The sequence below is a fragment of the Microtus pennsylvanicus genome, chromosome 2 (genome assembly GCF_037038515.1).
Source record: "Microtus pennsylvanicus isolate mMicPen1 chromosome 2, mMicPen1.hap1, whole genome shotgun sequence".
Taxonomy (NCBI): domain Eukaryota; kingdom Metazoa; phylum Chordata; class Mammalia; order Rodentia; family Cricetidae; genus Microtus; species Microtus pennsylvanicus.
Window position 1 is genome coordinate 138,669,968 of NC_134580.1, and position 27,999 is coordinate 138,697,966.

A 27,999-nucleotide genomic window follows, 5' to 3' on the forward strand; every position below is an offset into this window, starting at 1 on the left:
ACACTTGAGTCACAGTGCCAAGTTCTGCCCACACTATTTACTTCCATGAGCACTCAGGCCCAAGACTGCCGTGTGGGGCACTGGGAGACCAACCTGCCAGCAAGCCTCTATAAATTCCAGAGAATGTAGCTTAGTGGAGGACGCTGGGCTCCGCAGTAAGCAGACTCTCCACCCTTAAACTGTAGGGACATCAGTCAACTTGCTCCTCTGAGCCTGTTTTCCCATGGGTGTCATGACCCCAAACACACCTTCAGGTTGCTGTGTGGACTGTTGGCAGAGTGCCTGCAGTGGCCAGACCCAGGGCTCAGTTCAGGCATATAGACAGGCCCAATGGCAGGATAAGATAGATGGACCTTCAGTGGCATCACAATGTCACTGGGGCTTGAGACTGGCGATTGAGCTTTGCCCATATAACTGGGTTCTGTGTAGGATGCTGACCCTGGGAGGGTTGAGGATGGAATACAAGCCGGGCACTGTTGTCAGGTGGGTGAGGCAGAAGCTGCTGGTTCCACCTCCCAGCGGGCCTTGAGAAAGCTGGGAGTGAATGAGGAGACCCGGCTCACACAGGGACTCGAGAGCAGGCCTGGTTGCTCTCAGCCGACTGCTATCTTCAGCCCAGCTCAGGTTTCTGCCGGCTGGAGTAGAGCAGGAGTGGATGCTAGCAGTGGTGTGCTGAGTCAGGCAGTCCAGATGTGCATCCTGTACCATCGTGGGCATTCCTGAGCTGGGCTGGTGGAGTCTGCTATACTGTCTTCAACGATTTTCTCATTTACTAAGCACATACTTGTTTCTGGGAACTTCACATTCGCAGTTCCCCCGGGGAACACACACTGTTCTCACACTTTAGCACCAGTCCTGACCTTTCTGGTTTTCACTGTACTAGGAGCCCTGCCAGCCTTTCCACGGGAGAGCAGGCAGATGCCTCTCTGGCCCAGTGCAGCTCTTAGCCTGCTCCAAAAGCTGGCCACAGTGATCAGTTTGCCTGGTCTTTCCAGATCCCCGTGTTTTGTAGTGTGTGACTGTGTCCAAAACTTCCTCCTTCTCTCTCCCCTGCAGAAGGACAGAAGGAGGAAAGTACCCCAGAGAAGGAGGCCAGCAGCCAGCCCCAGGGCAGTGATGCGAGCAGCTCGTCTTGAATCCAGCCTTGGTCCTGCAGGCTAACTGTCCCCTCCTGGACTGGAGCCCTGGCACAACCCAGCAGTCTCTTCTCTGAGCAGCCAGATCGACTGAGCCTCATGGAGGCCTCTGTGGCGCCTATTCCAGCAAAGTCCTCTGCCCACACCATGGTTCCACTTTCCCTTCCACCTCCCCGCAGTGCCCAGGTACACCATCACCACGGGATGTTATTTATTCAGCCAGGTGGGGCCCGAGCCAGGCCCCGCCCCCCAGGTGGGCAGTCCCTACCTGGACAGGGACTGTCCCCACACCATTCATCCCTCCAGTCAGCCGCCTAGGTCAGAAAGATCTTCCTATCCCTTTTTTAAAGCCTCTTTTACATTTTTTAAAAACATAACTTTTTTCAGCAGAGAAGAGGGAGCTGACAATCACTTTTTTCTGTTTTGGTTTTGGTTTGTTTTGGAAGCCATTTTAAGCTTAGTTCTGATGATCTATGCAGCTCTAAGTTCCCCTCATGGAGCCTCAGATCCAGTTGTAGGGAAAGGATTTGGACTCAAAACTAGTTGACCAGTTCTTTACCCTTTGTACCAAGAGAGTGATACGTAGGTTCCAGGAAATAAACGCTGATGATTTGTGTGACTGGCTTAAGACTGTTTCTTTTAACCACCAAATGCCCACATGGGCTTTGTACCCCCACATCTTCAGCCGGCACTGCTGCCCTCTGTCCTGTAGTGACCAGTGTAACTCCTCACGTGGCATCTGATGAGCCCTTCCCCACCCCATCCTCACACAACCCACGGTGATAACCTGAAGGGGGCCTGTGAGATGGCTCAGTGTGTAAAGGTGCTTGCGGCCGAGCCTCACAGCTCGAGTTCAGTCCCTGGGTGAATGGTGGAAGGAGAGAAGCAGCGCTCACAAGCTGTCCTCTAATGCACATGCGCACGGTAGCTCACAGCTGTCTGAACCCTAGTCCAGGGGATCTGATGCCCTGTCCTGACTTCCTCTGGCATCAGGCACACACACGATGCACATACTTACATGTAGGCAAAACACCCATATACATAAAAATGGATAACCCTTTAAAATAATAAAAATAGCTGCAAAAGACTCTGGTTAAAGGAGCCAAGAGTTGAGGAGCACCTGCTCAAACTGCCCCTCTGGAAAAATGTCACTTCTGGAGGAAAGGTCCTGGCTCTTCCGGCCCAGTGTCCATGTGGGGCCTCTTACCCACCCCAGCCAGCAGCCCCAAGACCACATCCACCATGTGCTGCAAGATGCCAGTCACCAGCTGCTTTATTAAACACCAGATTTTTAGCCTTAGAAGGAAGGTTTCCAATCCATACCCACAATTGGCAAGGCCCCCGGGGCCCTGGCCAGAACACCTGATCAGAGGACAGACCTGGCCGCTCCAAGGTCTGGAAGGAATGAAGGTAAGAGTGTCACAGTTGTGAAGGCTCCATCCACAGGCTGAGGCTCAGAGAAGTGGCCTTGCCATCTTCAGGGGATCTGCCCTGCTGGTCGAGTCAGAGAGGTAGAAAGATCAGACCACTTATAACACATAAGGCATCGGGGAAAGCACAGAGAATGCCTTCCTACCATAGATAGCAAGACAGGGGCTACAGGCAAGGGAATGTGTGGCTTGCCAAGGCCATATGCAGAAATGAAGGGATTCATGGAAATAGGACTGGGCCTACTCCTTGTTAGGGTCACACCTCAGGCTGCCACGATGGTTGGGAGTATCTGCAGGAAGCCTGTCCAGACGGTAGTAACTGCTCAGGAAACAGCCTCCCTGATGAGAGGCTGACTGACAACTGCGCCCAGAAGCCAGGCAGGCTCACTAGTTCTTAGTGCTGTCCCCTGCTCCCCAAAGGACCTCCCAGAGGTAGGTGTACCTTCAGCCTCTGGTGGCCATTGGTATTCTCGGTACAGTCGTTCCAGAAGCTCCTTCTTCTCTTCCTCGGGGAGGAAGCTTGACTTGGCTGCATTGATGTTCTAGAAGGGAAAACAGTTGAAGAGCCAGGAAGGGAGTGGTCTCGTGAACCAGGGCGAGGGGTTTGTTTTAGGGTCACAGGGCAGCATGAGCCGTAGCAGAGACCACAGACCCCCATACTCAGTGTGGGTGTGAGGAGGTTAGATGTGGGCAGAGGCCCTTGCAAAGGATTCACTCAGGACAGCAAAACCCAAGAACAAGGTCTCAGCCTAGGAGCAGCCTAAATGGCACAAAATTTTCCACAGCCAGGCACACCTTTCTGAGAGAGGGATCAACCCAAGCAAAGGCTAAGCCACCTGATCCCTCAGCTGGGATGCCAGTGTCAAGGCATCTCTGTGGGAGGCCTTTGGTGCTAGACTCGCTTGGCATGTCAGGGAAACCCACTGTGGGTCTCCAGAGGTTCCAGGCAGACCTCACACAGACACCTGGACCAAGTGTCGGGGCCACAGCTCACACCCACTCACCAGTCGCTTGAAGTCTTCCTCAGTGAAGCCCATGTCCCGTTTGGTCATCTGGTAGTCAGTGTCCAGGGTGGACTTAAAGATGAGAGGGTCGTCTGTGTTGAGTGAATAGTTGGCCTGGTCTTTCTTGAAGCTGGCGGAGGGGCCAGCAGGGAGAAAAGAGCCTCTTTACTCCAAGGACCATGGCTGCCCATCTCCCCGGTTCGATCTTCACCCAGCCTTAGACAACATGAATGGTTGCATTCTGGAGCTGAGGTGAGAGCCAGGGAGGAGGGCAGTTTGCAGAGCCAGGAAAGCAATAGCCCCTCAAGCATTCGTGCCCGCTAACCTTCCCCTTCTCAGCACTGGAACGTGGCTGGCACCCTGCCTGCCTCTCCTAGTCAGGCCTCAGTTCCTCGCATATGGCTCCTCAACACAGCACATAAACTTCCTGGCACAACCCTGTCCACCATCTTGTTGAGCTTGATTGGTTTCTGCTGGCTCTAACTTTGTTTGCTTGGATAGTAGTATTCAACACCTTTGTTGTTTTGATTTTTGTTTGTTTTTTAAGATTTATTTATTATGTACACGGTGTTCTGTCTGCATGTATGCCTGCATGCCAGAAGAGGGCACCAGATCTCATTATAGATGGTTGTGAGCCTGGGAATTAAACTTAGGGCCACTGTTAAGAGCAGCCATTGCTCTCAACCTCTGAGCCACCTCTCCAGCCCAGTATTCCACACTTCTAAAATTTGTATTTATGCTGTGGATGTGCATGCCATGGTGTGTGTTTGGAGGTCAAAGGGCAATTTGTGACGGTCAGTTTCTGCTTCTGCCGTATAGGTTATTGGGTTGTCGTGCTTGGTGGCAAGCACCTTACACACTGAGCCATCTTAGCCCCAGAATTGGACACTTGACTCTTCTCAAAACACCATTCTTAGATTTCTCTGACACCATACTTCTTAAAAAGTTAATTTTTTTGTTTTAGTTTCCTGTGTGTGTGTGTGTGTATACCCATGTTTGTGGATGTGCAGAGCTAGAGGAAGATGTTGGCCATCTTCCTTATTCTCTATCTTATTCCTCTAGGTCAGGGCCTCCCACTGAACCCGAAGTCCCAACAATCCTCCTGTCTCCACCCCTTCCCTAGTATTGGGTCACAGGTGTGCATGGCCATGCCTGGCTTTTAATGTGGTTGCTGGCATCTGAACCCTGGTCCTCAAGCCTGCACAGCAAGCACCCGTAACCACTGACACCACGCTTTTGACTTCCCTTCTGTCTGTTTCTCCTGCCCCTTAATGTCACTGTTGTGGGTTCTCTCCTTAGTTCTTGCTCCACCATCACCAAGAGTCTTTGTTCTTCAGCCTTTGTATTTGCATAGATGAGTTAAACCTCCCTTTAGCCAGCGTGCTAATAGACCCGTGTGCCTCCAAGAGCTGCCAATTGGTGTGCCAGAGGCACCAGTGCTGGCCTGTCCATTGTCAGCCCAGGTTCTGCCATCTGTATCCTGCCTTAGGAGAAGATGGCTTTGTCCTCACACGAGCCCTGATAAGGACCTGATCACAGGACAGGAAGACCTTGTTCTTGGTTGCTGATGGGAGCCCTGTAGTATGGGAGAGATGCTCCAGGGAAAGATTCAGGCTGGCATTCAGGGGAGCACTCAACAGCACCAAGAGCAGCAAACACCCAGCCGGGTGAGACTCGTCTGCCCACAGCCCAGAAGACAGAGTTGGTGACAATGCAGAAGCTTCCCTTGGGAGGGGGCATTCTGCTGTGGCTGATGCATTATGGGACCTCAGCTCTAGTAGTCAGTAGGTGGGGACCACAGTCAGGTCTGCACGTGAGCTTCGCAGTCCTCATTCGATGGACAAGGACAGCAGTACCTGCTTCCCACCCAGCCAAAGGGACTTCATTCCTAGGAACCAGGATGACCAGGTATCCATTCCTATGTTCCCTCCCCTTCCTTTCCAGAAGAACCAAATGGGTCTCAGGAACCAGATCTCACCGAACAACTGCGTGCTCCGTTTTGGGGTCCCAGGCGCCTGTGAGATAGCTGGACCAGGGGCAGACCTGCAAGGGGCAGGTGTGTGGCTGGCATAGTGGGCCCCAGGCCATACCCCGATGGGCCGAGCCACCTGCCGTGGCACCATTCTTGCCAGCTTTGCCAGGACCTCCTTGCTTCAAGCCCTTGAAACCTCCACCACTGGCCATTCCCACCTCTGTCTAAAAGGCATGGGGTAGCCAGAGACAGCTCCCAGCCTCACACCCTCACCTCAAAGTGCATGTTTTCTTGCAGTAGCCTTTTGTAGAGGGCCTCGTCCTCCAGTGTGTGGTAGCCATGTCCCACCCTGTTGGTCTTGAGAGTGTCCACAGCCTATGGAGAAGCATAGAGGAGGTGAGTCCAGGAGCAGGATTGGAGTCAGGAAGAGGAGGCCCAGGGTTCCTGATTCCTTACCTCTCGCACAATCTCAGCAGAGCCAACCTCCCCAGCATGGACGGTACGGTGAATGCCACTCTTCACGGCCCCCTAGAAGGGGAAGAGATAGTTCGGGGGTAGCTCTGAGAGGTCCCTAGAAGGTCCCCAGAGGTCCCTGTCTTTGCCACACTTGGGTCTAAATTTTGGCAGGTGTGACTGTCCTCAGAGTAAGGCGAGGCTACTTCAATAAGTACACAGGAGGGTGTGGCCTGGTTTCCAAGTGTCGTAAATAAAGTGGTAGCTATCCTTTATTCTGCAGCTCCTGCACCGGTACTGTCTGAAGGGTTTAAACACATTGTCTAATATTCTAAAGCAAACTAACACGATTTTAGGGTGGAGTTCCGGAAAGTTCAAGTTAATATGACCAAGGCCTAACGAAGTGTAGAACTAAGAAATGGGGCCCAGAAAGAAGCAGTTCTGTCTAAGACCACACAGCAAATCACAGGCAGATGCAGACTCAGACACAGCTTTCCCATCACCATGCAGGGGCTTTGGTTTATACCCTGCTCAGAGTTCCTCACCCCAACCAACGCACACTCGGGGACTCGGGAGGCCCCAGGCTCACCATCCAAGCTCCCCCAGGAACATCTCTCCCCTTCTCAGGCCCACCTCATAGGCTTGCATGTGGCCTGGGAAGAGGCTACTTCCTTCTATGGTCTCATCACCAGCCAGGTCAATGGCCACCACAGTCTTCTGATGGTACTTCTTACACAGTTCCAACACCTCAAGGGACCAGTCTGGGAGAGAGGTTCAACGGAGCGTCATCAGACAGTATGGGAACAGGGCTGCCCGGCCGCCCTCCTGGATGTTCTAAGCCCTCATCTGTCCAGAGAAGACATAAGATCCAGTGTCTTGTCTTCAGATCCTGACTGCCGTGTCTTCCTCCACCCAAGCCTCTTTCCCAGAGGAAGACTACTGCCACTGCACAAGGCGAGGGTGTGCTGAGACAAAGGTGGGGCTCAGTAAGGGACAAACAGGTCATTCCCTCAGTGCTTACCAACACCATGGCAGACTTTCCCTCACTCAGAAAGTGGGAACATAGAGTCTAATATTTAGCCCATGCTATAGCTCAGGAATGAGTTCATTGCTAATAAGTCGTGCAGTTTACATTAAGAGCCCCATAGAGTTATGATGTGGGCCTACAAGATGGCTCAGTGGGTAAAAGCCTTAAGCCCGATGACCTGACTTCGATCCCCAGGTGGCATTGAGGGTCGAGAAGAGGCATTGAGGGTTGAGAAGAGGCATGCAGGCCATGCGCTATTGTAGTGAGCCCCCTAACCTCACATCAGCCCTTGGCTTTGTTCCCGCTAATCCTTAGGGTAGGAGCACAAAGTGAGTGTGACCATCCCCGAACGAGGTGTGAACACTCAAGAGGGGTGGTGTGACTTGCCCAAGGTCACAGAATGGGCACTGCAGGTTGAAGCTTGAGCCCCGGAGATTTGGCCAATGCTGGCAACAGGAGAGGAATCCCAGATACCTCAGAAGTCAGACCTATGCAAGAGGCTCTGGACCGGGCCAAACCAGAGTCTTGTGGTCATAGATGTTTCCCTATTGTTTAGTTTCCTTTGGCTATGAGCTTCCTGTTGGTCACGCGGCTGTCAAGACCTAGATTTCCTGTTCACGAGAATCACTAGAGCTGCCAAGAGTTCACTGGACACACAGGGTACGGGATTCTGGGATAGAGCCAGGCGGCCAGCAGGGTACAATGGTACTCACTGGGTTGGTGGCGCATACAGCACAGTATGGACCGGACTTTGACCCCGAATGCTTGTTCTCCCTCCTGCAGGCCCTGGTTCACAAGATCCACAACCTCATCAGGGGTGAGGTCCCCTCTGTGTGGGGAGAGCAGGAGGGAGAGACTTCAGGCCATGGTAGCCATGGTAGCCATGGAACTGGAGCAGGGAGGAGCAGCCTTGCCCCTGACCTATGTCTTTCAGGGAGACATGATTTCAAGCCCCTATGCAGTGGCCTACTTCCTCAGAGCTGTCTGGGCACTGCTGGATTCCAGTGTGGGGGTGTCAGACAGCCCTCCCTATTTCTAGATGGAGAGGGGGCTAAATTTGAACCTGTCGGGCTGCCACTGTCTACAGGCATCAGAATCATGGCTCAGAGGGAGGGGGCAAGGGGGCTTCAAGATATTTCCAGATGAAGAGGTCCAGACCAGAAGACAGCAATGGGCCAGGCTCATTCATTGAGCAGAGCCTCTCGATGTCACTGGCTAAGCCAGGCAGAGTCGTGGGCAGCTAGCCAAGCATTTTGCTTAGGGCAGAGATGTAACCACAGGCAGAGGGATAGGGATCATGCCTCTTCTGGTTAAGTTGAGTCCACAGGCAAGGGCAAGGCCAGGGCTCCCAGCACTCTGCCCTCTCCTCAGGGCTGAACAATGAATGCAGCCCCCTCCAGCCCCCAGCCACTCACTCAGCCTGGTTCCAGGGGATCGGGTCCACTTTGGAGTTGGCCAGCAGGTGTGGGCTGTAGCGTACTTCCACGTACACCACGCCTTCCTTTGCCTTCATCTCCACAAACTCATAGGCGATCCTTTTGATGGCCTCCCTGCAGCCCCTGGGAAGGGAGAAACACAGGCTGGCAACAAGCTTCTTCAACTCATTGGGAGCTCCCGCAGCAAATGAGGTGCCTGTAGCCCTCTTCAGATCCTGCAGAGAAGACCCAAGCCACCTGGCAAGTCCTGGCATCTGTGCTTCTGAAATAAACTCATTCTGACCCCTTGCCCTTGTCTGACGGAACTGCTTCTAACGGGCATGTCTTCACGTTTGCTCTGATGCCATGCCATTCCATGTGGCAGCGGGAGTGATTAAAAATGGAAACCCGGAGGGCCAGTGAGATGGCTCAGCGGGAAAGGGCGCTTGCTGTCAAGCCTGAAGACCGGGGTTTGACTGTCAGGATCCACAGGGTGGAAGGAGGACATAGGTTCCTGCAAATTGTCCTCTGATCCCTGCCCCAGTCTAAAAAGAAAAGTAAACAAGGGCTTAGGGGTGTGGCTCAATGGCGGGGCACATATCTAGCAGCCTCTTAACCCCATAATTTTTTTTTATAAAGGAAACCAAAGCATGCTGTTCCTCTCTTCTGAGCCCCTATGGCTTCCAGTTGTGTAGAAAGCTCTGCCTTGATGCCAGCCCAATGGCACGGTCACCAGCTTTGCTAGCATCTTGTGATTCACATTCTTCCTCTGGCCAAGGACCATCAAGCTTGTCCCTCCCACCTCAGGACTCTGCCTGCCTCCACCTAATGCCAGCTTAAGACCCTGCCCAGACCACCTTCTCTCTGGGGATCCTTTCTCCATGTCCTGATCACTGACATTAGATATCACATGCTTTTTCTGAAGTGTTATTTCCCATGTCCCCTTGACTCCCATGAGGCAAGGATTCTCTATGTTGTCATAACTATGACACTTCATCCAAGGAAAGGGCCTAGGGTACAGTAGCCAAATTTTTGCTAAATGTGAGGCTGGCAGGGAGAGAAGGGGCACAGATGGTGAACCCAAAGGTGATGGGGGAGTGTCATATATCAATCTGTTGATTTCCTTGGTTAAGCAATAAAGAAACTGCTAGGCCCATTGGATAGGCCCACCCTTAGGTGGGTGGAGTAAACAGAACAGAATGCCGGGAGGAAGAGGAAGTGAGGTCATACTCCGCAGCTCTCCTCTCCGGAGCAGACACCTCAGAGAGAGACGCCATGCTACCTGCTCCAGGGAAGACGCACACCATGCCCCAGCTCCGACCCAGGATGGACTTAGGCTAGAATCCTCCCGGTAAGCGCACCTAGGGGCGCTACACAGATGATTAGAAATGGGCTAAATTAATATGTGACAATTAGCCAGTAAGGGCTAGAGCTAAGGGCCAAGCAGTGTTTAAAAGAATACAGTGTCTGTGTAATTATTTCGGGGCATAAGCTAGCCGGAGCCGGGCAGGCGGCTGGGGTGTTTGGGGACGCAGCCCAGCCGCCGCTCCCTATTACTACAAATGGCGCCCAGACATGTGGCTAACTGAGTCCACAGAAAGCCTGAGAAAGCTTGGAAAAGAATAGAGTAAAGCATGTTTCTTGTGGCAATTTCTCGGGTCTACTCTGCTTGCCAGAGGCAAGCAAGCGCCTCATCTAAGAGAGGCTTCCTGACTCAGCTTTAGCTGCAAAGCCTGCAGCTCATTAAGAGGTCCTGCCAAGAAACACTTAAATGGTGTTGACGAAAAGCTGAACACATGCTTTTCGGTTTTCAGCCGTAGCAAGAAAAAAGCTGCGCGTTTAAAATTGCCGGCTTTCTGGACCATCCTGCCAGGGCAAACTCTGACTGTTTGAGGCAGGAGGGCCGGCTACCGAGAGAGGACTTGAGTATTGTCTGTTGTAGCTCGCTGGCTGGCAGGGACCTTGAAAAGCCAGGTGTGGCTATAAACATGGCTGCAGCCTGTACACCAGCCATGAGGCTGAAAAGCTAAGGATCCAGCCGTCAAAGCCACGCCTTTAGTCCTACTGATATTGCTCAGTAATTTAAAGGCTCTTGTGGTCAGAAAAAGAGAGATATACAGTAAAGAGAGATTCAAAGACAAAGAAAATTTCTGAATGGTTTAAAGTGTGTTAAAAATATATGCAAGCTAAAAGTTGAAGTTCTTAAAGCAAAAAACAAAAAAGGAAGAGAGTTGTTGTGTGTACACACCTTTAATCCCAACACTTGGGAGGCAGAGGGAGATAGACCTCTGTGACTTCAAGGTGTGGTAGCACACGCCTTTAATCCCAGTGCCTAGAAGGCAGAGCCAAACAGATCTCTGTGAGTTCAAGGTGTAGTAGTGTACGCCTTTAATCCCAATGCCTGGGAGGCAGAGACAGGCGGATCTCTGAGAGTTCAAAGACAGCCTGGTCCACAGATATACGCTCAAAAAGCAAAAAGTTAACTTAGGAATGTCTCAGCTTAGATTCTTAAGCGCCTAGTGATTTAAAGGCGCAAATCAAAAGTGCTCCTGGATAGTAAAAAATTGCAGATTCACAATAGGACAGATTCAGACCGCTAAACGAGTCACACTGTTGGATGAATGTACGTAGGCTTGGGACAGAGAAGAAAAAGAATATAGAGAATAAAGTTAATGGTTTAAAAAAAAAAGGTAAAGTCTTTAAAGAGACAGAATAAAGTAAAGTGATAGAGTAAAAAATAAGCCGCGTAAAGATGAAAAATTCACAGAGAGTCTGGATTCTTTGTATTATTGTGTTTTCTTTAAAATTTTTGACTGTGAAGGAGCTAAGTACAGAGAGACATTTCATTACCTGGGCTGCCAAGATAAACCAGAATGGATATAAGGGTATTACGATTTCAGAATTTGGATCTAAGGATATGATACTTTGGAAAAGAGATTCTGCTTTTGTTTTCACAGAGGATCAGACCTTGTGGATTGCATTTATCCCGATTTGGTATGATGGACCACGTCCTCCTGAAGGTTTGCTGTGAACATCTTCAAAAAATTACTTCACTCAACTGCCAACTGAGATAAACCTGGCATACAGGTTACACCCTAAATAATCTGATTAACGACGCCCCCATTCAGCAGGAAGCAGTTTGGAGAGAAAAAACTGCGCCCATGTTCCCAAATATGGTTTATAAATGTTCTTTTACATTTAAAGGGGGAAATGATATAGGTATGAATAATTTGCATTGATAGAGATTTAAGGTCAATTTTGTTATATGTATAAATGTTTCTGATGTAACTTTTACTTATAACTGTTTTGTTATATGTAATTTTGCTATGTTAAAGTTAAAGCCTTTTTTTTTTGTTTAAACAGAAAAAGGGGAAGTGATGGGGGAGTGTCATATATCAATCTGTTGATTTCCTTGGTTAAGCAATAAAGAAACTGCTAGGCCCATTGGATAGGCCCACCCTTAGGTGGGTGGAGTAAACAGAACAGAATGCCGGGAGGAAGAGGAAGTGAGGTCATACTCCGCAGCTCTCCTCTCCGGAGCAGACACCTCAGAGAGAGACGCCATGCTACCTGCTCCAGGGAAGACGCACACCATGCCCCAGCTCCGACCCAGGATGGACTTAGGCTAGAATCCTCCCGGTAAGCGCACCTAGGGGCGCTACACAGATGATTAGAAATGGGCTAAATTAATATGTGACAATTAGCCAGTAAGGGCTAGAGCTAAGGGCCAAGCAGTGTTTAAAAGAATACAGTGTCTGTGTAATTATTTCGGGGCATAAGCTAGCCGGAGCCGGGCAGGCGGCTGGGGTGTTTGGGGACGCAGCCCAGCCGCCGCCCCCTATTACTACACAAAGGGACTCTGGTTTTTTTTTTTTTTGGCAGGGTTTCCCTGTGTAGCTTTGGTGCCTGTCTTGGTCCTTGCTTTGTAGACCAGGCTGGCCTCGAACTCACAGAGATCCGCCCATCTCTGCCTCCCAAGCACTAGGATTAAAGGTGTGCGCCACCACTGCCCAGCTCAGAGGGACTCTGGAGTGGGCAAACGATATTCAGGCATGGTACAGTCTGTGTGATCCTGGGCTAGTTAGCTGTCCTCTCTGATACCTCCGTCAAAGGGTTATTGTGAGGCCAAATGACTAAAACATCAGAAACCTTACCTAGGCCAGGACTTTGGCTGGGGCGGACAAATGCTACAAAGAAGTGATCAGCTGGATGCTGGAAGTGTTTTAGTTGCTGCTGCTGAGTGTAAGCTACAGGAGCGAGGCACAAAGTGACCTGTGAGGGCCTCTGTGAACACTGATCAAACGCTAATGGACTGTCCTAGGTAGGACTTCCTCCAGAGCAGGGACAATGAGCAAGGGAAGGCATGCAAGCACCCCCATAGCCTTTAGGTGAGAAGAAAGGGCCCAGCTCTGGGGAAATGGGGCACTCCCAGGAGGAGGTTCAGTGGATGCGGGAAGCTCTGGGTCTCAGCTTTGCCGTAGGGAGGGGCTTGCTCTCTGCCTTTCCCAGAGCTGTGGTTCCAGTCATTCTCCAGGTGGGTACTGAACCCTCCTCATACTGGACACAGACCCTCAGTACACAGTGAACAGGAACAGGAGCTCGGATCCCTGTCTTTTGGTCACCTTCTGACAGGAGAGCCAGGTAAAGGGAAAATGCACATGGTCTGCCAGACAGGAACACTGTTGATAGAGATAAAGCCAGGAGGTGATGCAGTATACCGCAACATGGCCAGTGAGGCCTCACTGAGAAGGGACACCACAGATGTGCGCAGAAGGCAAACCGTGGGCTTTTAGAGAACAACATTCCAGGCAGAGAGAACGGGGGTGGAGGGCCCGGTGAGGACCTGAGGCTGGGGCATGTTAGTCCCCAAGGGTAGGGGAGGAGTCAGCATCTGTGGAAAGCAAGAGTTCAACCTTGTAGGACCCCTGCACCTGGCATGTGGGTTTCAGTGTCAGCTCTGAGCGACACAGAAAGAAGCCGGTAAATTCAGGTCAGAAGCCTGGCTTAGATTTTCAGAGTCTGAGTCCTTTCTCTGACACTCTCTAATGGCAGTTCTTGGGCCTTCTCAGAGACTAGTAGTGGTCCTCGTTCAACCAGTGATTCAAGACATCGAAGACAGACCCAACTGCACCTCCATTTCCCACTCCAGCACCTGGCCTGCCCACACCCTCCAAAGCTCTAGACTGGGGCATGGGGGACCTGATTCAGACCTACCCCCCATGTCTTTTCTTGACCTAGGCCAAGGGCTCTTCCTCTGAGTTCTGTGATGGTGGCATGGGTCTGGGGACATTAACTGTGCAAGGGCAGTGAGTTCTGAACAAGACATCCCGTAGCCTAACCAGCACAGGGCTTGAACAGAGCCTCTTCTGCCTCTGGGTGAGTTAAGAGATTAGGATTCCAAAGGCATAGGAGAAATTGGCTCAGGGGCACACTACGGTCAGAAGCAAGGCCGGAGGTTCAGAGCGCCTTCTACAGCAGCTCAGTCTACAGGGACGGGTGCTGTCGTGGGACACAAGGATTGGGAGCAACTCACGCGATAGCAGGCATGTAGTAATCAAACTTGGCCAGGAAGCCAGGGAGCGAAATAGGCTTGTCCATGCCGATGATGTCGCGCAGTCCCTCCACTGTATCTGCCGGGAGGGTAATGCCTCTCTTCCTGAAAATAAAACTGAGCATGAGGGGCTGCAGCCAGGGCTCAGGGGGTGAGAGCACTGGCTGCTCTTGCAGAAGACCTGGTTTGATCCCAAGACCCACACGGAAGCTCACAACCATCTCTAACTCCAGTTCAAGCAGATCTGATGCCTTCTTCCTCCTTGTAGGCATCAGGCATGCATGTATTACACATACATACTTGCAGGCAAAACACTTGGACACATAAAATGAATTTTTAAAACTACATTTAAAAAAAAGCTGCACGGTGGTGGCACACGCTTTTAATCCCAGCACTCTGGAGGCAGAGGCGAGGCGGGTGGACCTCTGTGAGTTCAAGGTCAGCCTGGTCTATAAGAGCTAGTTCCGGGACAGGCTCCAAAGCTATAGAGAAACCCAGTCTCGAAAAACCAACCAACCAACCAAACAAACAAACGAATGAAAACAAAACATGAGATGCCAAGGCAAGATCCAGCCAGGCCTCCCAGGGCAGCAAGGAACAGACTGGTAACTTCAGTAAGAAACAAGGGGGTCCTTCCATCTAGCTTCTCCTTTGGGACAGATGAGGAAACTGAGCTCCAAGGCCTAGAGAACAGCATAGAGGCCTTCCAAGACTTGTATCCAGAAGTCACGACAAATCATACTGCTCATCCAAGTACTCAGCAGCCCTGGCCCTGCCTGGCTTCTCAGATTAAATGCATTCAGGATGGCAGACCCAGAGACGAGTCAATATACATCAAGGGACTAACAGGTTGGCTGTTGCCAGGGTGAGTATTATAGCAAGCCCATGACTTCCTCATCAGGTCCAGGGGTAGGCAGAGATGTTTGAGCACATGCCCAGACAGAAGCTTTTAGACTGTGCGGTATCATAATCCCAGGACAGGAGCTGGTATCAGGACCTCTCGCTCTGCCCTCCTGGCTGGCTTCTCATAGCAACCTGCCCCACCTAGCATAGGTCTGCTGTGCTGGCTACTCAGCTCAAGACTCTGTCCCATTCCTGCCTTCTTCCTACATCGGGAGCTTTGCCTCCGTGTGGACTGCAGGAAGCGGGTGTGAACTTGGTGTGCCTTCCTGCTTCTGCTGTCTCCACCCACTGTGACTCAGCTCCCGTTTGCAATATCCCTCTAGGTCTTGGTTTCTCCTATTTTATACCACTATTGTTATTATTGGTGTGTGTGCATGCGTGTTTGCATGCACGTGTGTGTGTGTGTCTGTGTGTACACATGTGTTTAAAAAAGAGAATATTAAGGGGCTCAGACTTTAGCTTTACAGCATGCAGAAGCCCTAGGTTTCATTCCCAGCACAGCTGTAAGATAAAACAAGTCCCCATAGTTTTCCAGTAGGTAACACCAAGGTCTCCCCGCTCTAGCCTGTGTGTCATGAATCCTCACCAGTCCCAGGTCTCCATAATTTACCTTGGGGATATGGTCCCTGCCCTTGTTGTGCTCCTGGCCCATAGGCAGGTTCTCAGGACTCACTGCTCCCTCCAGATTAAGCTTCTTGCTGCTGGCCAGCCTAAGTCACCTTCCTAAGGCCATGTACAGCCATGGTGATCCTGGAGAGCCTTCAGAGGGATACACTGCTAACTATGTTCAAAGTCAGTGGTCAGACTACAGCCCTAAAGCCCAGAGGATGGTGAGGCCATGGTAGGCACCTGGAGACAGATTACAGATGACAAGAGAAGGGACAGTGGTGGCTCAGATCCGTGCAATGATGGCACTAGAGGAGGGCTAGACCTTCATATGCTCCATAGAGAGCCTGCAAGGTAGTGAAGGGGCCTGGCTAGACCTTCATATGCTCCATAGAGAGCCCGCAGGGTAGTGAAGGGGCCTGGCTAGACCTTCATATGCTCCATAGAGAGCCCGCAGGGTAGTGAGGGGGCCTGGCTAGACCTTCATATGCTCCATAGAGAGCCCGCAGGGTAGTGAAGGGGCCTGGCTAGACCTTCATATGCTCCATAGAGAGCCCGCAGGGTAGTGAGGGGGCCTGGCTAGACCTTCATATGCTCCATAGAGAGCCCGCAGGGTAGTGAGGGGGCCTGGCTAGACCTTCATATGCTCCATAGAGAGCCCGCAGGGTAGTGAAGGGGCCTGGCTAGACCTTCATATGCTCCATAGAGAGCCCGCAGGGTAGTGAAGGGGCCTGGCTAGACCTTCATATGCTCCATAGAGAGCCCGCAGGGTAGTGAAGGGGCCTGGCTAGACCTTCATATGCTCCATAGAGAGCCCGCAGGGTAGTGAGAGGGACTGAGAAGGAGGTAAGAGGCACTATGAAGGGCACAATCCAGGAGCTGAAGGAAGAAGAGATGATTGCCAACAGTCACCCAGACACCCAGACAGAGAAGGGGTCACTGGAAGCGAGGCCTCTTCCCTGTTGCCTGAAGACTTCAGGGCATCCCCCTCCCGCCCCGAGCTCACTGAGGCCAGAAAAATCACACCAGGCCCCAATATCCACATCTTGCTCTTTCACTCAAGGATACTCGTGCCTTCTTGGCCTGGCTAATGAGCCTTTTGGACCATTTAATAATCCCTGATTAGAACCCATCTTAGTGTTCCACCCAGACGACCTCAGCAGGGCCCTGTGGCAATAGCTACCAGCTCCAGATGATCAAAGGTCACACACAGATAAGGCCAGAGGCGTCCCCTTGACACTAGAGCCATAGATGCTGACAGTGACATCTGGGAGTGACCTTTACTGTGGCATCCAGATAGACCCTGTTTTTCAGGTCTTACTTTATAGAGCTCCCTGGTTGCACTGCTGATGGGAGAAAATACTCCACCATCCCTCTGGACTAAAACAGCCTTTGGCTTCCTCCCACCTGTAAGGTAGGGTGAGCTACACAACTGCCTTCCAAGTGGTGGGAGGGAGTCGCTAAGGCAGTCACTCAGTGTGGGGCAGCCGATGTTGTGTGCTTATGACGGCTGAACAGCAGCCACATCCCAGGGCAGGAAGAGGCTGCTGGAAGCACAACGTGGAGGAAAGCCTGCCCAGTAGAACCCTCCCAGGGAACTGGGAGCCATGCTCTGGAGTTGGGAGACAAATTCCCCAGTGGCACCTGGACACCCGGGGAGGCTGTCCCATGGGACAGCGGTAGAGTTGAGGCTAGACACTGGAGACAGTGGAGGGAAGCTGACTCCTCCCAGGATGCAGAGTGCCCCACAGCAAAGGAGTGAAGGATGCTAGGAGCAGGCTCACTTTTCCCGTCAGCTAGAAGGTAGGATGCTTGCCTACCACCTCCAACCAATGAAGGCTGGAGTGGAAAGAACCCAGGACACCATCTTCCACCAAGGGCTGGCTTGACTCCCACAAGGGGTGAACAGAGTCCTGGGAATCTCCAGGGCCCCCCAGGAAGAGCTGTACATGTCGCTGGATGTTGGAGAGGACTGTGGTTGTCCATGGACTTACTTGGCATAGTATAAGATGGTTTCTAGCTTGATGGATCCATCCAAGTGGACGTGCAGCTCTACCTGCAAGGGGCAGAGAAGGAACATGAGACACCACAGAGACTGAGGGCCACTTCCGAAGCTGCCTTTTCCTGGACACTTGGTCAATACACCTCTTAAACTCTTAAACTCTTTACATGAGTGCTCTTGTCTAAGCTTACCTATTTGTGGGTTTGTGTGTGTGTGGGGGGGTCGTCTTGTGCTTGTGCTATGCAGTTCACAGATCAGGAAATTAATGTTAAATGCCTTGTCCAAAGTCACGTAGTGAGCAAGCAATGGAAGCAGGGACCCCAACCCTTGCCTTAGCCACACTGGGGAGCAGCAGAGTCAGTGTTCTAACCCCAATCCAATTCCCAAACTGTGATCTGAATGAGCCAGCCCCCACCACACCAGAGCTGCTGCCCTCAGCCACCTTCTAAGTTTACCAGGAATAGCCGACTGCAGACACCTCAAAAATCAGGCTCTGGGGCTCAGGAAGACAGCTCAGTTTATAAAGTACCACCGCACAAGCATAGGGCTTGAGTTCAGTCAGCACTCACACAAAAAGTGTGGTGCTGCAACTTACAGTTCCAGAGCAGGGGAGATGGAGATGGGGGTCCCTGGGCTTCCCTAGCCAGTTTAGCCTAATCGGTAAACCCCAGGCTCCCTTGTGAGAACCTGTCTTGAAAAATAAGGAGGGTGGCACGTTAGGAATGACACCCGATATGGACTTCTGGTTTTCACATGTCGGCACATATGCGTATACTCACCCATGCCTGTATGCACGCGTACACACACACACACACACACACACACACACACTGAAGTATGACTCCACTGCAGGGTACAGCTCTGTGGGAAAGTGCACACTTGCAAGTGCAGGGCGAAGTAAATGCAAATATACAAACACCAGACTCCGTGCTACACACCGGTACCAGTCCAGCCTACCTTAGCAGGCAACATATCTGGTAACTAAGTCTTTCTGATCCTCTAGAAAGGTCTTGGTGATCATCCCTTATTTGTCCAGTCCCATGTGTGACACCTTGCACATAAAGCCAAGGCTACCAGCAGAGGTTTTGGAAAGAGTCTATTTGTCTAGACTCCCAGTTCTACCATTGGATGATTGATCTCAGATATTTGGTCTCTTTGGGCCTAAGCTTCAACTGAACAGCGTGGGATACTATAGTCTTCTACAACAACTATGGCAAAGACTTTAGACAGTGTCTGTGGAGAGGTGTGGCCCAAAGGAAGCAGCCACTGCCCCCGGGAGATGCTGTTTTCCATGACTGCCAAGAGGTACAACAGGTGCCAGGAGCCAGTGACCTAAGGGACTTTGTCATCTGCCTTATCCATGGAGTAAATTTCTTGGACCAGGGGAGACCCAGAAGTGGTATTTTCCAAGGTGTGGCCATATCTGGAAATTGGTGACCTAGATAAGGATGTTGGCAGGCCTGCCATGGAAGAGGAACATCTGGGAACTGCTTGCCCAAGGGTCAGCCCCAGGAACTCTTACAGAGCCTGTTTCCAGCAGAAGAAACCAGGCCCATGGCAGCAGCCAGCAGAGGGGACAAAGCCTGTAGTCAGTAGGTCCTTAGAGTGCCCAGCACTCTTAAGGCCACCCAGCTGGGAGAAGATAGAGCAGCTCACCCCCAGCTTGGGATCACACTGGCTGTTGGCTTTCCCAGTTTCTTTGAGGCCGAGAAAGGCCATCACAGACAAGATTTTGAGGCTGGGGTCTAGAACCAGGCCCTAGCTTAAGCCAGCACTTAGTGCAGGGGAGGCAGAGCCTGGGGAATAGAGGCCAAAGATAGTAGGAGACACTGGAGGACATGGCATATAGAGGCCAGCCCAGCAGGCTAAAAATAACGGGGAGCAGTGACCTCCCTGGGTGGGAATACTGGGTCAACCACGGGCCTCCAGAGTTGCCTGTATCTCAAGCCCTAGAACCAGAAGATAGGACTTAAGATGGTAACATGTAATCATCCAAAATCTTAGGTGGTAACACATGAAATCACCCATAATCTTAGACGGTAACATACGGAATCATCTACAATCTTAGATGGTAACATACGGGATCATCCACAGTCTTGGATGGTAACATACGGAATCATCCACAGTCTTGGATGGTAACACACGGAATCATCCACAGTCTTGGATGGTAGCACACGGAATCATCCACAGTCTTAGATGGTAACACGTGAAATCGTTCATGATCTTAGAAGGTATCATCCACTATCTTAGATGGTAACACACGGAATCATCCACAGTCTTGGATGGTAACACACAGAATCATCCACAGTCTTGGGGAAGCTTATCCTGAACTCTCTGGACAGGTTCTGAATGTACTTTCCTGTCCTAGAGACAGAGGCAGAAGACCTCTAGGACAGTGTGACCACAGAGGCAGAGATTGGATCCATGAGGCTGTAAGTCTGGAATGCCTGACACTACCAGAGGCTGGAAAAGCAAAGGGCTGACCCCTGAGCTTTCAGTGTGAGCATCACCCTGCAGGCCTTCAGAACTGTAGAGTGTGGGCTGGGGGAAGAGGGGGGATGTAACTGCCTTTATTTTGTCTTTTCAGTGCTGGGGATGGAGCCCAGGGTGTTTTGTGGCTTTAAAGCCACTTAGAATGTGGTCACTTGTTACAGCTGCCATAGGAATCTCATATAGCCAGGCCCTGTCAGAGGTCAAGGCAAGGAGGACACAATGATGCCCCGAATCCAGATAGGGAAAGGCAAGAGTAAAAGGAAGTGAGAAAGTAGAGAAGGTTTAGGTTATTCTCCTATGAACCTTACTTCTGAATGGCTGACACATAGCCCAGGAGGGGCAGAGGGTAGCTGTGGATCACAGCAGCTCATTTCTTTTGAGGCGGGAGTGAGTTGGCCCCATGTAGACACTGATGGATGATGGAGTAAAGGAGGTCACTGAGAAAGGGGGAGGAGTGGTCGGAGGCAAAACAAAGCCTAGACTATGAGAAGGGGAATCCGACCGTGGGTCAGGGCAGGGTGTCTGTGCTCTGTCTCCATCAGTGGGTGCCAGAGGTCTGCAAGGGCACTGGGGGAAAGCAGTTACACATCAACAGAGACACCTCCACAGTATCTCTGCTGCAGTATAACAGCGACAATTGTCAGGATGTGACTGCCCCACCTGCCAGCCCCCAGGAGACCATCAGGAGCAGAAAGGCTCCAGGAAGCTCCAGGCAGATAGCCAACGAGGCAGCTCTAGAAGCATCCACGCCATCTTGGGCTGGTCTGTCCTGTCCCACTTACCAGAACAAGAGCTCTTCCGAGGTTAGAGCCCCAGGCTATGATCACACACACACACACACACACACACACACACACACTGCAGAGCTACAAGGTAAAGAAAATCAGACACCAAGGGATACAATAGAGTGTGTTCAGAGGGCCAACCTGAAGGAGGAGCCCTGCAGGGCAGAGTAGGCCAGAGAGAAGGAAGGATCAAGGAAGAGTTAGTGTGTGGCGGAATCGGGAAACCTGCCAGAAATCGCTCACGGAGATGGGTTTTCAACAGAAATATTTTCAATAGACAGGGGAGAGGGGGCAGCTCTTAAAAGTGTGGCTTTCTGGGTGGAGAGCAGGCTGGGAGTAAACCTTAGTAGAAGATTGCTAATGTATGTGTCCAGATGGAGCCAGCTAATGTGCAGGGCGTACCACACTGTACCCGCAGTAGGTCCTTGGCAAGCAGGAGTCCAACACACAACAGCCCCCTATGGTGGGTCTTAGAGAACCCGGCAGGGATGAGGGCCCCTCTGAGGCCAGCTGTCCACCCTGCTCCACAGAAGCTGCCACATGGAACAGGTTGGTAGGGAGCAGAGGCATAGACCATCTCCACAGACAGCTCACAATGTAGACAGGCGACCCATTGAACATTCCAGAAAGCTGCTATTGAGAAGCCAATCTACCAGCCCAGATGACCATGGAGGTACAAGTTTAGAGACTGAGCTGGGACCATGTTCAGGAAAAGGGCAGTTAGGGTGTCTATTGAGTCTATGTGAGTGTCTATTGTATGTGCTACAACCTTGAAGGCAAGGACTGCACACCCATTTTACATGGGAGGAAACTGAGGCTCAGAGAAGTATGTAAAGCAGTGGTTCTCAACTGGTGGATCACGACCCCTCTGGAGGTTGAACGACCCCTTCACAGGGGTTGCATATCAGATATTTACATTATGATCCGTAACAGTAGCAAAATTACGGTTACAAAGTAGCAATAGAAATAATGTTATATTGGGGGTCACCACAGCATGAGGAACTGTAGTAAACGGTGACAGCGTCAGGAAGGTCGAGAAGGTGCTCTAAAGATTCAGGGATCAATCAGTGAACCCAAGTCTGCCCTTGAGCTCCTAACTGCTGTCCTGCCAGCCTCGCAGCAGACAGGACCACCTCTGAGACAGTGTGGAGGCTCTCAGAGGTCCTGCTGTCCTTAGACCCTAGGCAAGGTCCGCATTTATGCGAACCTAGCAGCTGTGCATAAAGAGGTTTGTGACGTGAAGCTCAGAGAAGTCAGAGCAGACCAACAGGAGAGCAAAGTCGGGGCCCAAGTCCTCCTGCCCTTAAGTCCAGGTCTTGTTCAAGGCCACAACACCATCCCGACCCTGGTGCCCAGTCTCTGTCCAGCCTCCTGACCTCTCTGGAGAGTTTTATATCTCTCTTTGTGGTCACTCAATAAGACTGGCTTGCAGTTGGCCATTATCTGTGAGAATGGCAGGAAGACCTCCTAGGGCTGCTGGGGACAGGAAGCAGCTTAGTAACTAACAGATAATTATTGTGTGCCAGGAACTGAGGAAGCACCAAGAGATGTCTGACCTCATTGGTGAGGTCCAGAGAGGTGAGTTCAGGTCACAAGATATGCTGGAGATAGTGGACAGAATTAGGACAAGTATCTAAATCTTGGCCTTCTTGGTCAGATGCTTTCATATCTGCTTCAGGCCTGTAGAGGGTGGGCAGGGCTGGCCCCAGTAGGACAATGTGTCCCCAGGCCTCCACATGCCTAAACACACAACACTGTTCTTCTCTCTCTCTCTCTTCTTTTTTCTTTTTGTTTTGAGACAGTCTCTCTCTACATAGCCCCGGCTATCCTTGGAACTTACTCTGTAGACCAGGCTGGCCTCAAACTCACAGAGATCCACCTGTTTCTGCCCTCTACACTCTGGGATTAAAGGTGTGTGCCACCACACCTGCCCCCACTCTGTTCTCTTTCCACTTTTGCTTCTCCAAGAACAGGTACCCGTCTGTGCCACTCTAGTGTGTCTTCGGTACCAACTACAGCACCTGGCACAGCAAAATGTGCTCTGGGTCTGTCGAGTCTTAATGTCAGCAATGGCAGATTCGGTAGAGAATCCAGGCGGGCAAAGCAGCCAGGCTCTTGTCTTTAGCACCACGGCCAGAACCCAGAGGAGTCACAGGCACCCACTGCCAGCCCTCACAAGTCCTTCCTTCCTGCCTCATCCTGGCAAGGGCTTGGGTGGAGCAGGGGTCAGCACCTCATGTCCCACCACCTCTTGACTGTCTTTTAGGATGAAACCAACCAACAAGGTAGGCTTGGGCCAATGAACTGCCTCAGCCCTGCCTCCTTCAGGAAGCCCCTCCAAATTCAGCTCAGCCCTTTCTGGGCTCCGGTAGCTCCAAGGTACAGACTGGAAGGAGCCAAGCAGCCCTTTGGTGTTTCCTGTAGCCCTGGTGCCTGATGGGGCTCCCCAGTGTTATGAAATTCATGAGTCACCCCAGAATTTCTCAGCCAGCAAGGAGCATCTCCACTTGGCAGAGATCTTATGACTCAAAAGTCTAGGAAACAGTCCAGTTTATTCCCACTTTACAGGTGATAAGACTGAGGCTCAGAGAAGAACTTGCCTTAGGTCACAACAGTATTACAAACAAATGAACACCACAGCCAGGAAGTTGCATGAGCCCGAAGCCAGAAGCTTTTATCCAAACAAGGCAAGGTGTTAGGCAGAGGAAGGGAAAATGTGACCAGGATGACCACCAGGTGACGCAGGTCCCTACAGACGGGAGCTATCAGTGTGGCATGCCCACACTAACCAGGTCACACTTGGTGTCCGTGAGACGGGTACAGGTATAATTCCCATTTCACAGGAAAACTAAAGCACAGGGAAGTTACTCAACCCCAGTAATTAAGGGGGAGAGTGGAACTCAGCGTGGGCCTGGCTCTGGCCCCCATATGCTATCTAGCCCTGCAGCCACTCTGAGGTACGGCTCACCCATACCCCTAACCCCATGATAAATATAGCATTCAACCTCATTTTGGGGTCCCCTTGTTCAAGGTTATCCCACAGTGCTGCCTCCACCAACCCCAGGGGTATGGCTATAGGACTCTCTTAGGACACCTAGGCAGGTGGACAGTCCTCTCTCAGTATCCAAGAAGGTACGGCCATAGGACTCTCTCAGGACACCCAGACAGGTGGACGGTCCTCTTTCAGTCTGCAGGACAGTCTCCCGGGATTTGGAATCAGGAGTCAGGCTGGTCTCCTGCCTCCCTGTGTGACCACAGACCCCTTTCTCTTTCTGCTCTGTCAAACAAAGGCTTCCATGAAACCAAATCTCCCTCTGTCCCCTCCCCAACAACTGTCACATGAATCTAAACGGGTGAGACAGTCTCTTCCCATGGGTAGTTTCATTTTAACAGGTGGCTCTGGTAACGGAAAGGCACCAAGAACCCAAGTCAGTACACCTGCTCAAAACAAGAAATGAGGGTGACCCGGAATCCAGGAAGCACCCACTGCAACCTCCGGAAGGAAGCACACACTTTAGAACCAGGCACTTTAGCAGAAACCATGGCATGTAGATTTTCCCCAGCACCCCATAACAGCCGTTTCTCTGTCCCAGCTATTGAAGACAGCTGAGTTTCAGGGCCTGCTTACCTGAGGACTTGATGCCGCCAAGCTGAGAGGCAGGGGTTCTACCCTGGTCTGTCTGAAGGCCAAGGCCAAGACACTGCCGCTGAGTCCCTGCTCTTCACATCACTGCACTCCCCTTTTTTATCTCACAAAAGAAAAGCTGCTAATTAGCAAAGCCTTCAATAGCACCTACTTCGGTTAGGCCAGTCTGACCTGCAGGCCAGCTATGCTGCTTTTTGGTGGTGCTACTTTGGCAAGTTCCTTTGCCTCTCTGAGTCAGTTTCCTCCTATGTAAATGAAGATAACAGGACCTATCCCGGGAGGCTGCTGTGAACGAAACCTGACTTAATTCATACAAAGCAGCTAGAACCGCTCTCGGTACAGACAAACATCCAAGTGTCAGAGAGCAAAGGTGCCCTAGGATCATGCCACACATGGCTGCCTTTCAAACAGCCTTCCCAACCTGGGCCAGTTCCCTCGAAGTCTAAGACGTGAGACGCACAGACAGTGCAGCTTTGAGCACACTTCTTCTCCTCTCTAGTACCTCAGACGGCTCCACTTGCAAATGGGATGCTGACAGCTGCCTGTTCAGTCATTCAGGATTCTGCGAACGAAGCCGCTAAAGGTTCCCAGTACTCACGACTCCATCACAGCCAGAGGCACCAGGTCAGCGCGGAACTTTAACACATAGCAATAACTGGAGCCACAGAATTTTCTAGTCCTGCTTCCGTAATAAGGATCACTGGTGTATACACACACACACACACACACACACACACACACACACACACACACACTCATCCACCTTCTTCAGTGCCCAGCAATTTTAAGAAGCAAGCACTCAATCTAAGCAGGTAGCAGGTGCCTAGGTTCTTGCTCCTCTGGGTAGGCTGGTGGACCAGCAGTGTTACATCGTATCTCAACCCCACCCCAACCTCCTCAGTCTCAGCCTGCAGTTAAAATCAGATTACTTGTAAATCTGGAAGGGAAAGCTGAGGATATGGCTCAGGAAGAAAAAAGCTTACACACAAGTGTGTGGCTCTGAGTTCAAATCCACAGAGCCCACGCAAACACCAGGCATGGTAACTCACATCTACAACCCATTACTCCTCTTATGCAATGTGAGGCAGAGACAGGAGAACGCCCAGAAACTCCTGGGGCAGCTAGCCTGGTGTTCCAGAGAGGAACAAGCCAGAGGGCGAAAAATGACACCTAAGGTTATTCTCTGACCTCCACACGCAGGCCTCCACGCACACTTACATATATACAAAACAAAAACTCTGGTAGGTATCACCACTCACCTTGAAGTTGCCCAAGCCCCTAGGTCCCAGCTGGTGGTAGGCATAAGAAACCAAAAACCCCAGCAAAGGCTCCTGGCTCAGGTGAGATGCCATCTCTTCCCCAAGGCATTTGCAGAGCTCACCCGGGGAGACAGGCGCATGGGATTTCTGGCTTTTATGTTATTTTCTCATCCAAAACAAGGTCTTGCTATATAGTTCAGGCTTGGAACTAAAAAAATCCTCCTGCCTCAGCCTTACCAAATGCTAGGAATTACAGGTGTGTACCATGGTGCCTGGCGTAGGAGATGGGATTTTGTTTTTTTTGTTGTTGTTGTTGTTGTTGTTTTTCGAGACAGGGTTTCTTTGTGGTTTTGGAGCCTGTCCTGGAACTAGCTCTTGTAGACCAGGCTGGTCTCGAACTCACAGAGATCTGCCTGCCTCTGCCTCCCGAGTGCTGGGATTAAAGGCGTGCGCCACCACCGCCCGGCTGGAGATGGGATTTTGAAGCCAGCCCTCAGTATGGACTCTTCTCCCAGCTTGGCTACATCCTAGTTAGGCTCTCTGCACCCGTTTCTGCATCTGCACATGGCGATGCTTCTGGCTACCTCGCAAGGTCATTGCCAGGATGGACTGGCTGTGTGCAGTTATGTGTGAAGGCTGGGCCCTCAGTAAGCTTCAACTGGTAAAACTCAGTCACACAGGCCACCCAGACGCTGATCCCAGTGACCCCTTCCCACTCCTGTCGGCCACAGCTACGTTCCTCCCTCCCCATGGCATGAGACGTAGCAGCCGAGATGCTACCTTTCCGCTCAAGCATTGCCTCCTACCACCCAGACACCGGTGCACGTAGACCTAGTAATGAGGTCCTTTTCCCCAGGTGTTGGAGTCTGAGGCCGAGGAGGAAATGACCTGCCGCTATGAACCAGGTGACAATACCGGGGATCATAGTATACTGGCACTCCCCACAGCGCTGTTACAAAAGGGTAAGGTGCTATCGATCTGTCACCTGTCATCTTCAGCTTCCATCGCTCCCATCAGGAGAGGTGGTTCCCCTGACCAAGGGTGGAGAGAATTCAGACCATCAAAAGAAAAAAAAAGCCTTCAATGGCAAGAGGCGCTAACCATGGTGAGGGGCACCAGACAAGATGTGCAGGAGGCATGGGTTGGACGAGAAGGCGTGCCCTGCCCTTCTAGCCTCTAGCTTCTGACAGCAGGGTCAGAGTGAGTTCCCTACGGGAGGAGCAGGCCCACCTGCCCTTCCCCTCCCCCTCCAGGCACACATATGTTACACAACATACACACCGGATTCTTGCCTTTGCAACATCTGCCATCACCTTTCAACATCTGTTTCTTGGAGGGGTAAATCTGAGCCTGGCTGTCTCTGATTCCTCCCCCCTGGGTCCTCACTCTGTTGACCTGTTTGCCTGGCTGACTGACTACTGGGTCTAGGGCCTCCTTGGACAGAATCCCTGAGAGCTGCAAGCTGGCCTTAGGGACCTGGACTCTCCCTGACTTTCATTGTTTCCAAGAACCTACAACTGCAGGCAGAAAGACAAGGGGTACTCCATCAGGGGTCAAGGGCCATGACCCTGACCCCAAACAAACCTATTGTGGCCAAAGGCCCAGGGTGTATAGGAATTCCTCCCCAGTGCTTTGTTGCCTCATTCCCCTTTCTGGCTTGGATCACAACTTTTTCCCACGGGCGCATCCACAAACTCACCCACAAACCTAAGTTACCTGGTGCCCACAAAGCAATCATAACACTGAAGATAAAGCCATTCACCGAACGCTTAACAGCTAGAGACCCTGGGCCCCGTTCTACTAAGGTTCAGACATCAGGTCCCTGCCCAGGCTCGCACAGCTGCGCAGCCCCACCCACTAAGTGCCCATTTGACAGACAGCGAGGCTGAGACCCGGAATGGACAGGGCATGGACAGCAGCCGAACCCGAAGGCCAGCCAGAGGCACCTCCAGGTTCTGGACGCTCCCTGCCACATCGTCTTTCGTCCGACATTCCGGAAGCAAGCAACGGCCTGGGTCGAGGGGAGATGCCAGCGGGAGTCCTCCTGTGGTTCTAAGGGTGAAGTCTCCCAGGGCTGGGCCCGGCTAAGCCCTGGGACAGCCCGGGGGCACAACCCGGGCGACGGAGCCCCTCCGCGCTCACTTTAGGTTTGTTGAAAGCGGGCGTCTGGGCCATGGTGCCGAGTGTGCACCCCGGTGCCGAAGCTCTTCCCGCCGCCGAAGCTCTCCGGGTCCGCGCTGGCTCGGTGGCAGGGTCGCTTTCCGAGGGCTCTCAGAGAACACAGACCGCCACGCTCTTTTTTACCGGGCTGCCCCGG

The 27,999-nt window shown here is 51.7% G+C and overlaps 2 protein-coding genes across 8 annotated transcripts in view; one reads left to right on the forward strand and one right to left on the reverse strand.

Moving 5' to 3' along the window:
- Positions 1–1,752, forward strand: part of Pkig (cAMP-dependent protein kinase inhibitor gamma) — a 65,966-nt gene extending 64,214 nt beyond the window's left edge. For all 4 annotated transcript variants that reach the window (XM_075962984.1, XM_075962985.1, XM_075962986.1 and 1 more), the window contains exon 4: positions 1,057–1,752. In XM_075962984.1, the coding sequence (XP_075819099.1) occupies positions 1,057–1,136 (80 nt within the window). In that variant the 3' untranslated portion in view covers positions 1,137–1,752. The remainder of the gene's footprint in view (positions 1–1,056) is intronic.
- Positions 1,752–27,999, reverse strand: Ada (adenosine deaminase). 4 transcript variants are annotated; one of them, XM_075962982.1, is made up of 12 exons: positions 27,825–27,999; positions 17,492–17,553; positions 13,971–14,093; positions 8,438–8,572; positions 7,736–7,851; positions 6,629–6,756; positions 5,999–6,070; positions 5,816–5,917; positions 5,549–5,613; positions 3,571–3,700; positions 3,009–3,108; positions 1,752–2,630 (listed from the first exon to the last, which is right to left on the reverse strand). In XM_075962982.1, exons 1-12 carry the CDS (start codon positions 27,855–27,857, stop codon positions 2,614–2,616), a joined length of 1,083 nt encoding a protein of 360 aa, XP_075819097.1. In that variant the 5' UTR covers positions 27,858–27,999; the 3' UTR covers positions 1,752–2,613. The 4 variants fall into 4 exon arrangements, with proteins under 4 accessions (XP_075819097.1, XP_075819096.1, XP_075819095.1 ...); XM_075962981.1 differs by having other exon boundaries at positions 1,752–2,627; positions 8,438–8,581; XM_075962980.1 differs by having other exon boundaries at positions 8,438–8,581.

Coding starts and splice junctions, on each gene's coding strand:
- Ada (XM_075962980.1), bottom strand. CDS start 27,857: ATGGCCCAGACGCCCGCTTTCAACAAACCTAAA. Junction 7,852..8,437: donor ATCCCCTGGAACCAGGCTGA/GTGAGTGGCTGG, acceptor CTCCCCACACAG/AGGGGACCTCACCCCTGATG. Junction 3,109..3,570: donor AGGAAGACTTCAAGCGACTG/GTGAGTGGGTGT, acceptor TTTCCCTTCTAG/AACATCAATGCAGCCAAGTC.